The sequence below is a fragment of the Orycteropus afer genome, unplaced genomic scaffold (assembly GCF_000298275.1).
Source record: "Orycteropus afer afer isolate SDZICR_OR568_19922 unplaced genomic scaffold, OryAfe1.0 scaffold00024, whole genome shotgun sequence".
Classification (NCBI taxonomy): domain Eukaryota; kingdom Metazoa; phylum Chordata; class Mammalia; order Tubulidentata; family Orycteropodidae; genus Orycteropus; species Orycteropus afer.
Genome location: NW_006921611.1, coordinates 7,367,011 through 7,381,263, shown reverse-complemented (window position 1 = coordinate 7,381,263; position 14,253 = coordinate 7,367,011). Strand labels below are relative to the sequence as shown.

The 14,253-nt window shown below is 37.1% G+C and overlaps 1 protein-coding gene across 1 annotated transcript in view; it reads right to left on the bottom strand.

Annotated features, from left to right (window-relative positions):
* Positions 1 to 14,253, bottom strand: part of ADAM32 (ADAM metallopeptidase domain 32) — a 448,014-nt gene that overhangs the window by 366,195 nt on the left and 67,566 nt on the right. The window contains exon 2 of the mRNA XM_007935060.1: positions 7,298 to 7,377. Coding sequence (XP_007933251.1) covers positions 7,298 to 7,377 — 80 coding nt within the window. The remainder of the gene's footprint in view (positions 1 to 7,297; positions 7,378 to 14,253) is intronic.

Genomic DNA, 14,253 nt, shown 5'->3' with positions numbered 1-14,253 from the left:
TTTACCTCAAGTAGACACACGCCCTGGAGAGAACAATCATGGGAGAAGGAAGGGCTGCTTATGCACAGGGAGATAGCTCAGGGCACAGAAGAGTATGTAGGGATGGACACTGGGAAGAGGTAACTATGGGGAGGAAGTGGGGGGGGGGAGCTGTTACATTGTAAATTTTGGTCATTGACATGAGACAAAGTATATGTGAACTGGTGTATGAAAAGTGAATTTACTCTGTAAATCTTCACCCAAATTAAAATAAAATTAAAAAAAAAAAAAAAGAACTGAATGGAACAACAAAAAAAAAAGGAACAAATTATTGATACATGTTCTAACCTGGCTAATTCTCCAAAGAATTATGCAGAATGAAAAAAGTCAGTCCCAAAAGGTTACATACTATATGACTCCATTTATATACCATTCTTGAAATGACAGAATTATAGAAATGGAAAACAAATTAGTGGTTGTCAGAGGTTAAGAAGGGAGCAGTGAGAGGGAAGTGAGTGTAGCTATGTAAGGACTTGATAAGAGATCCTTAAGGTGGTATCTGTATATCTTGGCTCTATGTCAATATCCTGATTCTTATATACTGTACTACATAGTTTGCAAGATGTTATCATTGGGGGAAAGTGAATAAATGGTACATGGGATCTTTCTGTATTTTTTCCCAAAAAAAAAACCAAAGACAAAGAAAGAATCCTGAAAGCAGCACAAGAAAAACAAAAAGTGATTTACAGAAGGCAAGAAATAACAATAAGCTCTGATTTCCCAGCAAAAACCGTGCAAGCAAGAAGAAATGGAATGGTATATATAAAATATTGAAAAAGAAAAATTTTCCACCAAGAATTATATACCCGGTAAAACTGTCCCTCAAATATGATGGTGAAATTAGGAGATTTCCAGATAAGCAGACACTAAGGGAATTTGTTAAAACCAGACCAATCTTACAAGACATACTAAATGGAGTCCTTTGAACAGAGAACAAAAAATAGCAAATAACAATCAACCATTAATACACAAGATGACATCACCCAGAAACCACAGCTATGGACATATCCAAAGTAAAATAAACTTACAAGATTGTAAACAGGGAACCAGAGATATCAATTAGCAACTGAGAACAACTACAAACAAAAAGAGGGAAAAGACTGTGTAGTCACAGAACTTCTAAATGGTGAGGAAGTCAAGAGAGTTGCAAGATAGACTGGACTTTTCTAATCTAGGGGAGAAAATTATAAATCACATGGGAACCTCAAGAAAAATTATAAAATTTCACAACACAATAAAAAAAGAGGACAAGCACAAATGTTCAGCAAATACTAAAACAACAGCAACAAATGAAATGATAACATGACTCATAAACATAATGAGCTCAGCAGAGAAAATTATATGAAACAAAGAAGCCAAGGACACCATGAAAAAGCACATAACAAAATGACAGCGACCAATTCATACATGTCAATAATTACACTGAAGGTTAATGGATGAAATGCACCACTCAAGAGATAGGGAGTTGCAGACTGGATAAGAAAAGAAAACTCATCAACATGCTGTCTACAAGAGACATGCCTTAGAGACAAAAACAAAAACAGACTAAAAATCAAAGGTTGGAAAAAGATATATCAAGCAAATGACAACTGTAAGAGAGCAGAAGTGGCACTATTAATTTCTGATCAAATTGACTTTAAGACAAAAACCACCACACGAGACAAGGAAGGACATTATATAATGATTCCAGGATCAATAGAACATGAAGACATAGCCATAATAAATATCTATGGACCCAATAAAAGAGTCCCAAAATACGTAAATCAGACTTTAAAAGAACTGAAAAGTCAAATAGATGACTCCACAGTCATAATGAGAGACGTTAACACACCACTTTCAATGGAAGATAGAACAACTGCAAAGAAACTCAACAAAGACACAGAAGAGCTAAACAATACAATCCACCAAGATGACCTTATAGACACCTACAGAGTACTTCACCCAACAACAGGACAATATACATTCTTTTCCAGTGCACAAGGAACATTTTCCATGATAGACCATATGTTAGGCCATAAAGCAAGCCTTAATGAATTTAAAAACATTGAAATACTGAAAAGCATCTTCTCAGATCACAATGCTATCAAATTAGAAATCAACAGTAAGAAGATCAACAGAAAAAGAGTAAACACATGGAAGCTGAACAACACCCTCCTTAAGAGAGACTGGGTAAAAGAAGAAATAAAAAATGAAATTAAAAAATTCCTTGAATCAAATGAGAATGAAAACACAACATACCAAAATCTTTGGGACATAGCAAAAGCAGGAATCAGAGCCCAATTTATAGCAATAAATGCACACATCAAAAAAGAAGAAAGAGCCAAAATCAACACTTTAAACCAACATCACCAACAATTAGGAAAAGAAAAGCAAGAAGAGCCCACAGTCACCAGAAGAAAGGAAATAATAAAGATTTGGGCAGAAATCAATAAAACAGAAAATAGAAGGGCAATTTTAAAAAAAAAAAAATCAACAACATCAGAAGTTGGTTTATTGAAAAGATCAATAAAATTGACAAGCCACTGGCAAATTTAACAAAGGAAAAGAGGGAGAGAATACAAATAACACAAATAAGAAACAAAATGGGCGACATCAGAACAGAACCAACTGAAATAAAAAGGATAATATCAGGATACTATGAAGAATTGTATTCCAACAAATTTGAAAATCTGGAAGAAATGGACCAAATTCTAGAAACACACCACTTACCTAAACTAACACAGACTGATGTGGAAAAGTTGAACGGATCTGTAACAAAAGAAGATATTGAACAGGTCATCAAAAAATTACCAACAAAAAAAGTCCTGGCTGAGACGGTTTCACCAGAGAATTCTACAAAACATTCACAGAAGAACTGACATCATTCCTACTCAAACTATTCCAAAACATAGAAAAGGATGGAATCCTAGCTAACTCATTTTATGAAGCAAGCATAACCTTGATACCAAAACCAGGCAAAGACATCACTCAAAAGGAAAACTACAGACCAATATCCCTCATAAATATACATGCAAAAATCTTCAACAAAATTCTAGCCAATACACTCCAACAACGTATCAAGAAAATCATTCATTATGACCAGGTGGGGTTCATATCAGGTATGCAAGGATGGTTCAACATTAGAAAAACAATCGACATCATCCATCACATAAATTAAACAAAAGAGAAGAAACACATGATCATATCAATTGATGCAGAAAAGGCATGTGATAAAATCCAACACCCATTCTTGATCAAAACTCTCAGCCAAATAGGAATGGAAGGGACATTCCTCAACATAATAAAGGGCATCTGTGCAAAACCAACAGCCAATATTATACACAATGGAGAGAGACTGAAACTATTCCTCTTGGAACCAGGAACCAGATAAGGATGCTCTCTATCACCACTTCCATTCAACACTGTACTGGAAGTCCTAGCCAGGGCCATAAGGCAAGAAAGGGAAATCAAAGGCATCCAAATTGGTAAGGATGAAGTCAAACTATCCCTATTTGTTGATGATATGATCCTATACCTAGAAAACCCAAGAGACTTAGTGAAAAATCTACTGGAACTAATTGAGAATTTTAGCAGCATGGCAGGATACAAGTTCAACATCCAAAACTGAGCTGGATTCCTCTACACCAGCAAAGAGATTACTGAAAAAGAAACAAGGAAATCAATACCATTTATAATAACTACCCAAAAAATAAAATACTTGGGAATAAATTTTACCAGGGACACAAAAGATGTGTACAAAGAGAACTATAAAAAAACTACTTCAAGAAACCGTAAGACATCTACATAAATGGAAGAACATACCTTGCTCATTGATAGGAAGACTGAACATTGCGATAATGTCAATACTACCCAAATCAATCTATACATTAAATGCAATCCCAATCCAGATCCCATCAATTTTTTAAGGATATGGAAAAACCAATCACTAAAACTTTATACAGAAAGGAAAGAGACCTCGGATAAGAAAAGCATTATTGAAGAAGAACAAAGTAGGAGGTCTCACACTGTCAGATCTCAAAACCTACTATACAGCCACAGTAGTCAAAACTGCCTGGTATTGGTATAATGACAGATACACAGACCAATGGAATCGAATTGAGACCCCAGAAATAGATCCATCAACCTATGGTCAGCTGATCTTTGACAAAGGGCCAAAATCCATTAAATGGGGAAGAGAATGTTTGTTTAATAAATGGTGCTGGCAAAAGTGGATATTTATTTGCAGAAAAATGAAACAAGATCTGTACCTCACACCATACATAAAAACTAACTCCAGATGGATCAAAGACTTAAATGTGAAACCTAAAACTATACAGTTCCTCAAGGAAAAACTAGGGGAAAATTTAGGGGCCCTAATATATGGCATAAATAGACCATCAAGCATAACCCAAAATGCACAAACAGCAGAAGAGAAACTAGATGAATGGGACTTTCTAAAATTAAATTTTTATGTGTTTCCAAAAACTATTCCAAAAGAGTCAAAAGAGAACCTTCAGATTGGAAAAAAATATTTGATAATGACATAACTGATAAAGAATTATCTCTAGAATTCATAGATAACTCCAACACCTCAATAACAAAAAGACAAATAATCCAATTAAAAAATGGGTAGAAGACATGAATAAACACTTCACCGAGGAGGATATTCAGGCAGCCAACAAACATATGAAGAAATGCTCATGATCATTAGCCATTAGAGAGATGCAAATCAAAACAACAATGAGATACCATCTTGCTCCAGCACTAGTAGCAAAGTTCAACTAGACACAAAATAACAAATGCTGATGAGGATGTGGAGAGATTGGGACTCTCATACACTGCTGGTGGGACTGTAAAATAGGACAACCACTGTGGAAAGCAGTATGGCGATTCCTTCAAAAGTTGGAATTAGAAGTGCCCTTTGACCCAGACATTCCACTACTAGGTATATATCCTAAAGAATTGAGAGCCAGGACAAGAACAGATATATGCACACCCACTCATTGCAGCACTATTTACAATCGCCAAAAGATGGAAACAACCTAGGTGTCCATCAACTGAGGAATGGATAACCAAACTATGGTAGATACACACAATGGAATACTATGCAACCCTAAAGAATAACCTAGAATCTGCAAAATACCGCATAATGTGGATGAATCTGGAGGACATTATGCTAAGTGAAATAAGTCAATTACAGAAGGACAAATATTGTATTAGTCTGTTATTGTAAAAGTCAAGGAAAGGTTTATCTATGGAAGGAGATTTTCTTTGTTGGTTACCAGGGGTGGGAGGAGAGGGGAGGGAACACTGTTAGATAGGTAGAGATAAGTATTGATTTGGGTGAAGAGAAGGGCAATGTAACAAATGTGAATGATCAACATAGTGGCACTGAGGAAGAGGAAGACATAGAGAGGTACACGGGAGGTATAGACAACAAAGATGAACCCTTTTGCCCATACAGTACTGCATTGTCAGTGAAGGCAAACATGGGTATATGGGTGGATAGATGGGTGTACAGGCAGAATTAATAGGTATGTCTATGAATCGGGGAATGTACCCAAGACCGTGTATAGGGTTGGCAGACAATGGTCCTATAAATGTATTTATATGATCTGAAATCCCAGGTGTCTAGTAGAGCTGACAAGGGACAAGGTTGTAGGCACTTCTTGGGCACCGCCAGCTACCCAGAGGGACCAAGTAGTTGAGCCTGTGGGCACAGGACCATAGTCACAGGGGACATCAAGCTCAATTGTCATAACATACTACATAAAACATTGTTCCACCTCCTACTTTGGTGAGCAACGATTGGGATCTTAAAAGCTTGCAAGCAGCCATCTAGATGCAACGATGGGTCTCTCCTCATCCAGACGAAACAAGAATGAAGAAAACCAAAGATTCATGGAAATAATTAGTCCTAGCATCTAATACACCATGTGATCCACAGCCTATACGACTATAAGACCAGAAGAACTAGATGGTGCCCGGCTACCACTGTCAACCACTCGGAGGGGATCTATGTTGGAGATCCTGGATAGAGGGGGAGAACAATGTGTAACAAAATTCAAAATTAGTTGGAAAAAGAAAAAAAGGTGGAGAGGAGGACCAGGTTTGCTGGTCTGATAGAGCCTGGTGGAAGCACTGAGACTATTGCCCCCAGCTGCCAGTCAGGTCTAGAATTGAACCCATAACTGTGGCTTCCAGCCAAACAAACGATAGGCATAGGAGTTGAACATTTACCTGAGGTAGATACACTCCTTGGAAAGAACAATCATGGGAGAAAAAAGGGCTATTTATGCACAGGGAGACAGCTCAGGGGGCAGGAGTGCATGGATGGATGGACACAGGGAAGAGGTAACTATTGGGAGGAAGTGGGAGGGGAACTGTTGCATTATGGTAAATTGTAGTCATTGTCATGAGACAAAGTGTATGTGAACTGCTGTATGGAAAGTGAATTTGCTCTGTAAATTTTCACCCAAATCACAATTTTTAAAAAAAGACAAATATTAGACAAAATAGAGTATTCTGACTTATGTATTTGTTTTTAAATCAAAACTCTAAATTCCTTATCATTATTAGTATTACATACTTATATTCATACTATAATGAGGTTGCTATATTTCATTGCTAAGTAATAAATAATATCATACACATCCCATTCTTTACTTATTGACATGGTTAGGAGCTCTGGTAGCATAGTGGCTAAGGCACTTGACTGCTAACCAGAAGGCTGGAGGTTCAAACCCACTAGCCACTCCTTGGAAGGAAGGTTGGGCATTCCTACTTCCGTACTGATATTGCCTCAGAAACCCAAGGAGGGGTCGCTATGAGTCGGGGCCAACTCGATGGCAAACAACAACAACAATATTTCATTGCTAAGTAATAAATAATATCATACACATCCCATTCTTTACTTATTGACATGGTTAGGTTACAAAGACCAGATCGTTATACAAAAACTAGTGTTATGCAAAAAGGGAGTATGACCACATCAGATCACAAAATGGAAGGTGACTATATCATTATATAACCACCAAATTATATCTTTATGTAACTAAGAAACTACTAAGAATCATGGTCTATGCAATTTGACATAAAACATAAACCATCACAGCCAGCATTACTCTCTCCTCAGACTTCAGCATTCATTACTCCCAGACATATGTCAGTCTCATAGTAGATCTTTCACTACTGTGGTAAATACAAAATGTCAGATAATGAGATAGTTGGTAAGTCATGAGTAGATTGATCATTTAGAACACAAAAAACTTTCTCTTACATTTTCCAGCTCTGAATTATCACTTGTATTTGCTTGAATTTTCTCTGGAAATATTATCTGTAGAAATGAGTTTTGAGAACCTGGAGGGGAAAAAAAATAGTTAATAACTCAGTCTCAAACCTGACTAAATATTTGCTTAGTCTTTTTCATAAGGTTTACTTATGCAAGTATGAGAGATTCATCACTGTGTATTCCTACGAAAATCTTGGAAGTAATTAATTTGTAAAACAGTCAATAGGATTGCTATACACGGAATCGTGTCCCTCCAAAAAAAAAAAAGGAAAAAAAAAGAAAAGTTGAATTAATAAAGGAGATGTAATCAGTTAGGTTCACATAAAGTCATACCAAAGTTGGATGGGTCTTAATCCTCTCTGAGTAGTGTCTTACAAAAGCAGAGGGGAAGAAAAAAAAGCAGGGGGCAGATGCACGAATAAAAATGGCCATGTGACAACTGAGAAAGATGCAGCTGCAAACCAAAGAACATCAAGAATTGCTGGAGATCACCAACAGCTAGAGGATAGGCATGAAGCGGTTGCTGTCTCAGAGCCCTCAGAAGAAATCAATATGGCTGATTTAGAATTCTAGACATAAAAAAATGTTAACTTTGAGACAATAAATTTGTTCTTTAAAGCTACTCAGTTTGCGACATTTTGTTATGGCAGCCTTAGGAAAGTAAAAAAATGATAGATGATAAAGATCAAAAAGAGGGAGTATAGGTAATCAACATATACAGAATTTACTGCTCCTAAGAAAATATTCCTTAGAAGCAAGGATGGTGAGATTTTGACTCACATAACTATAAACACATTATCAAACCATCTGTAGAGAAGAACATCATGTTTAGTAAAGTAGAGGGTCAGCTAAAATAAAGGAAAACTTCAAGCAGATGGATTGACAAATAATCACAACAACGGATTCTGAAAAAGGCACAGAACTGAGCAACATCTCATTCTTTTATGAATAAGGTCATCATGAATTGGAGCCGACTCAATTGCAACTACTACCAACAATAAAAGAAAACAAAAGAAACTGGATAAAAAATAATTGAAGATACACTTAAAAATTTTTATGAAATAAAATATTTGAAATGATAGACTGAAAAGTACACTGTATTCCAGGAATAACTGACAATAATTAATTGAAATTGAGACATAGTCTACTAAAGTTATATATACAGAAATAAAGAATCCTATGGCCATATGAGATAAAAGAAAAAGAAAATCATATTAGGTATAATAGGATGTAGAGAAGCAGGCTGGCTTAAAAAAATTTTACAACAGTATTCAACAATAAAAGATTCAAGTTGCTGATGTTATTAGGTGCCATTAAGTTGGTTCCAACTCATAGCAACACTTTGCAAAACAGAACAAAACACTGCCTAGTCCTGCACCATCCTCAAAATTGTTGTGTTTAAGCCCAATTGTTGTAGCCACAGTAATGGCAGTACAATGCTATGATCTTGTCTCAGATCCTCATCAAATCTCTGGCTTTGTTTCCACCTGTATCAAAAACATCTCACCATCTATGGCAAATAAAATACCAGCCCTCGAAGATGTCTGCACCTAATCCCCAGGCCTTTGATTACGTTAGGTTACATGGCAAAGTAGAATGTAGGTTGGAAATGAAATTAACATTGCTAATCAGTTGACTTTAAAACAAGGAGATTATCCTTGATTACCTGGATGGGTCTAATGTAGTCACAAGGGTCCTTAAGAGCAGAAGAGGAAGGCACCCCAATGCTGCTGGCTTTGAGATGGAAAAAAGGAGCCACAAGCCAAAGAATATAGGTGGCCATTCCAAAAAAAAAAAAAAACAAACAAACTCACTGCCATCGAGTTGATTCCGACTCATAGTGACCCCCATTGGGTTTCTGACGCAGCAAATCTTTATGGAAGCAGATCACCCCATCTTCCTTCTGCAGAGCAGCTGGTGGATTTGAACCACCAACCTTCTGGTTAGCAGTGAAATGCCTTAAGCACTGTGCCACCAGAGGTCCTTCAGTGGCCATTAAAACCAAACAAAACTCACTGCCATTGAGTCAAATCTGACTCATAGCGACCCCTCCTTGGGTTTCCGAGGCGGTATCTCTATGGAAGTAGATTGCCCAGTCTTCCTTCCGAGGAGTGGCTAATGGGTTTGAACTGCCAACCTTCTGGTTAGCAGTCAAATGTCTTAGGCACTATGCCAGCTGGAAAAGGTAAGCAGGCATATTCTCCCTTATGTTCCACAAGGAACATAGCCCTACTGATATCTTGCTTTTAGGTAAATGAGACCCATTTTGACCTTCTGAAATTCAGAACTGCAAAATAATAAATTTGTATTGCTTAAGCCACTAAATTTTTGGTAATGTGTACAAAAGCAATAGGAAATTATTACATGATCTAAGCAGAACCTATAGGTAGATCAAGGAGTTGGCATTTGAACAGAAAAAAGGGAATACTGTGTGATTCAAAATTGGAAAAGCTTTGTGGCAGGTATACTTTCACTTTCCTTATTTGATGTGTATTCTGAACAAAGAACCTGAGAAGTCAGACTATATGAAGAAAAACATGGCATGGGATTGGAAAAAGACTCATTAATAACTTATGACATGCAGATTACACACCCTTGCTCGCCAAAAATTAAGACGACCCGAAGCATTTACTGGTAACAGTCAAAGACTGAAGCCTTCAGTATGAAGTATGCTTAAACATAAAGAAAATGAAAATCCTCACAACTGGACCAATAAAAAATATCATGTGAAATGGAGGAAAAATGAAGTCAATGATTTCATTCATTCTACTTGTATCAACAATCAATGTCCATGTATGCAACAGTCAAGAAATGAAAGGGGAGGTGATCTAAGATGGTAGTATAGTCAGATGTCTCATACTATCCCCCTTCCAAAAACAAAGACCAAAAAAAAAAAAAAACCAAGTCACTGGTCTTGCAAAATTCTATCATGCGATCTATGGCGTCATTTCTATCAGTAAGGCCAATATTTTCCATCTACCAATGCTACTTTTTGTTTCCAACTTTTGCATTCCAAGCACCAGTAATTATCAATACATCTTGTCAGAGGGACCATTCCCTGGAGAAGGATATCATGCTTCGTGAAGTGGAGGATCAACGAAAAAGGGGAAGGCCCCCAATGAGATGGACTGACACAGTGGCTCCAACGATGGGCTAAGGTATAGCAAGGATTGTGAGGCTGGCACAGGACCGTACAATGTTTTGTTCTGTTGTACATGGGTTGCTATGAGTCAGAGCTAGCTCGACAGCACCTAACAACCACAGTAACAACACCTTTTAGCCACACAATAGACAGGCCTACAAAGGGAACAGAAACACTGTGAGGAATGTGTTCCTCAGAACCTTAAGACTAAAAGGGTAGCATCTGACCAAAAATAAAGGTCAGGATGGGGCAGGAACAAAAGCAAACAGAAATGGGGAACCCAAAGAGGAAGTGGAAGAGTGCTATTATATTACATTGAGGGAATTGCAACTAACATTACAAAACAAAATGTGTATAAATTGTTGAATGGGAAACTAATTTGCTCTATAAACTTTAAACAAAACCACAGTAAAATGTTAAAAAAAAATCCACAGTGAACATTGATTTTATAAACCAATATTGGTAATAATAATTACTAATGTGAGAGAAATAAGAACAAAGTGAAACTACAATTCTGGACAAGGGTAACACATAAAATGGGATTAGAGTTAAAAGTACCTACAGTTCTTGCATTGTTCAAGAGAGCAGAGACTAATTAATTTAGAGTCTATTGGTCAAGCATGTTTATTAAATTTACAAGGAAAACCACTAAAAGGATAGAAATAGAATGTAGATTCTTCAAGCTAGTAGAAGACAAAGAATGAGAAATAAATTAATTGATAAAAACAAAGGAAGGTAGGTTCTGACAGAAATTAATCCAAAATGTTAGTAATCCTAATAAATACAAATGACCTAAACTTGCTGGTTAAAAGAGATTTCCAAATTCAATTTGTTTTTAATCCAGCTACATTTTGTTTTAAAGAGTCACATACAAACATAGGCAGAGAGAATTAGAAAAAAAAAAAGGGACTAAACAATGCATGAAATGGATAACCAAAAGAACTAGATGCTGTTGTTAGGTGCCATTGAAACGTCTCCAACTCACAGTGGGCTTATTATGTACAAAAGAACGAAACACTGCCCAGTCCTGCGCCATCTTTATGATCCCTGCTATACCTAAGCTGATCACTGTAGCCACTGTGTCAATCCATCTCGTTGAGGGCCTTCCCCCTTTTGACTGACCTTCCACTTTACAAAGCATGATATCCTTCTCCAGGAAATGGTCCCTTCTGACATGACCAAAATAAGTGAGACACAGTCTAGGCATTCTCACTTCCAAGGAGCATTTTGACTGCACTTCTCCCAGGACAGATCTGTCAGTTCTTTTAGCAGTCCCTGGTACTCTCAGTATTCTTCGCCACCACCACAACTCAAAAGCATCAACTCTTCTCCATCTTCCTTATTCATTGTCCAGCTCTCACATGCATATGAGGCAATTGAAAATACCAGGGCTTGGGTTGGGCGCACCTTAGTCTTCAAGGAGACGTCTTTGCTCTTTAGCACTTGAAAAAGGTCTATTGCAGCAGATTTGCCCAACGCAATATGTCTTCCGACGTCTTGACTGCTGCTTTCACTGGTGTTGATTGTAGAACCAAATAATATGAAGTCTTTGACAACTTCAATCTTTTCTCCTTTTATCATGATGCTGCTTATAGGTCCAGATGTGAGGGTTTTTGTTTTCTTCATATTGAGGTGTAATCCATACTGCAGAATCTAGTCTTTAATCTTCATCAGTAAGTGCTTCAAGTCATTCTCACGTTCAGCAAGCAAAGTTGTGTCGTCTGCATATCACAGGTTGTTTATGACCCTTCCTCCAATCCTGATGCCACGTTCTTCTTCATACAGTCCAGCTTGTTAGATTATTTGCTCAGCATACAGATTGAATAAGTATGGGGAAATATACAACCCTGACACACTCCCTTCCTGATTTTAAGCCATGCAGTATCCCCTTGTTCCTTTTGAAAGATGGCCTCCTGGTCTATGTACAGGTTTGTCATGAGTACAATTAAGTGCTTTGGAATTCTCATTCTTCTCAATGCTATTCATAATTTGTTATGATCCACACAATCAAATGCTTTTTTATTTATTTAACTAATTAATTTTAATAAATTTTATTGAGCTATAATTTATATACAGTGAAATACACAAAACTAAAGTGACATGGGTCGATGCATTTTTTTTTCAGTGTTCCCTCCCCTCCCTTCCCACCGCTGGCAACCAACAAAGAAAGTTTCCCTTCATATATAATCCTTACCTTGACCATCCACAAAAACGAAATAACACTATATTTGTCCTTCTGTGATTGACTTACTTCACTCAGCATAATGTCCTCCAAGTTCATCCATATTATGAGGTGTTTTGCAGACTCTACATTATTCTTTAGTGCTGCACAGCATTCCATTATGTGTATGTACCATAGTTTGGTCATCCATTCTTCCACTGATGGGCATGTAGGTTGTTTCCATCTTTTTGCTATTGTAAATAGTGCTGTGATGAACATGAGCATGCATGTATCTGTTCCTATCCTGGCTCTCACCCCTCTAGGATATATACCTAGTAATGGGGTTGCTGGGTCAAATGGTATCTCCAATTCCAACTTTCTAAGGAATCGCCATATTGCTTTCCACAGTGGTTATGTCATTTCACAGTCACACAAGCAGTTTGTGAGAGTCCCAATCTCTCCACATCCCCACCAGCATTTGTTATTTTCTGTCTCACTGAACCTTGCCATCAGTGGGGTGAGACGGTATCTCATTGTTGTTTTGATTTACATCTCTCTGATGGCCAATGATTGTGAGCATCTTTTCATGTATTAGCTGCCCACCTGAATATCCTCCTTGGTGAAGTATCCATTCATGTCTTCTGACCATTTTTCAATTGGATTGTTCATTCCTTTGGTGTTGAGGCATTGGAGTTTTCCATCAATCTTAGAGATAAGTCTCTTGCTGGATATGTAATTATCAGCAAATATGAATTTGTTGCTGTCACTTTTGTCATGTGCTTTTTCATTCTATTTCTTTGTTCTATATAATTTTCTATGCTGAGCTCATTTTGTTTATGAATCATGTTATCACTTCCTTCATTGCTATTGTTTTAGTATTTGCTGAATATTTATGTTGGTCCTCTTTTTTATTTTGATGTGAAGGTTTATCATTTTTCTTTGAGGTTACCCTGTGATTTATAGTTTTCCTCCCAAGTGTAGAACAGTCCATTCCATCTTGTAGTTGTCTTGACTTCCCTTCCATCCAGAAGTTCTGTAACAACACAGATATTTTTTTCCCTCTTTTTGGTTTGTAGTTGTCCTCATTTGTTGGTTGGTGTCTCTAGTTCCCTGTTTACAATCTTGTAGGCTTATTTACTTTGGATACTTGATTTCTGGGTTATATCATCATGTGTATTACTGGTGAGTTGTTGTTGCTGTGATTGCTTCTCTGTCCAAAGGGTTCCCTTTAGCATCTCTTGTAAGGTTGGTCTGCTTTTAACAAATGCCCTTAATTTCTGCTTATCTGGAAATGTCTTAATTTCACCATCCTATTTGAGGGACAATTTTGCTGGGTACATAATTCTTGGTTGGAAATTTTTCTCTTTCAGTGTTTTTTATATATACCATCCCACTGTCTTCTCGCCTACATGGTTTCTGTCGAGAAATCCGAGCTTAGTCTTATTGGTTGCCCTTTGTAGGTAACTTTTTGTTTTTCCTGTGCTGCTCTCATGATTCTTTCTTTGTCTTTGGTTTTGGTGAGTTTGACAATGATATGTCTTGGTGTTTTTCTTTTGGGGTCTATCCTGTTTGGGGTTCGTTGGACTTCCTGAATGGATATATTCTCATCTTTCATCATATCAGGGAAGTTCTCCTCCAACA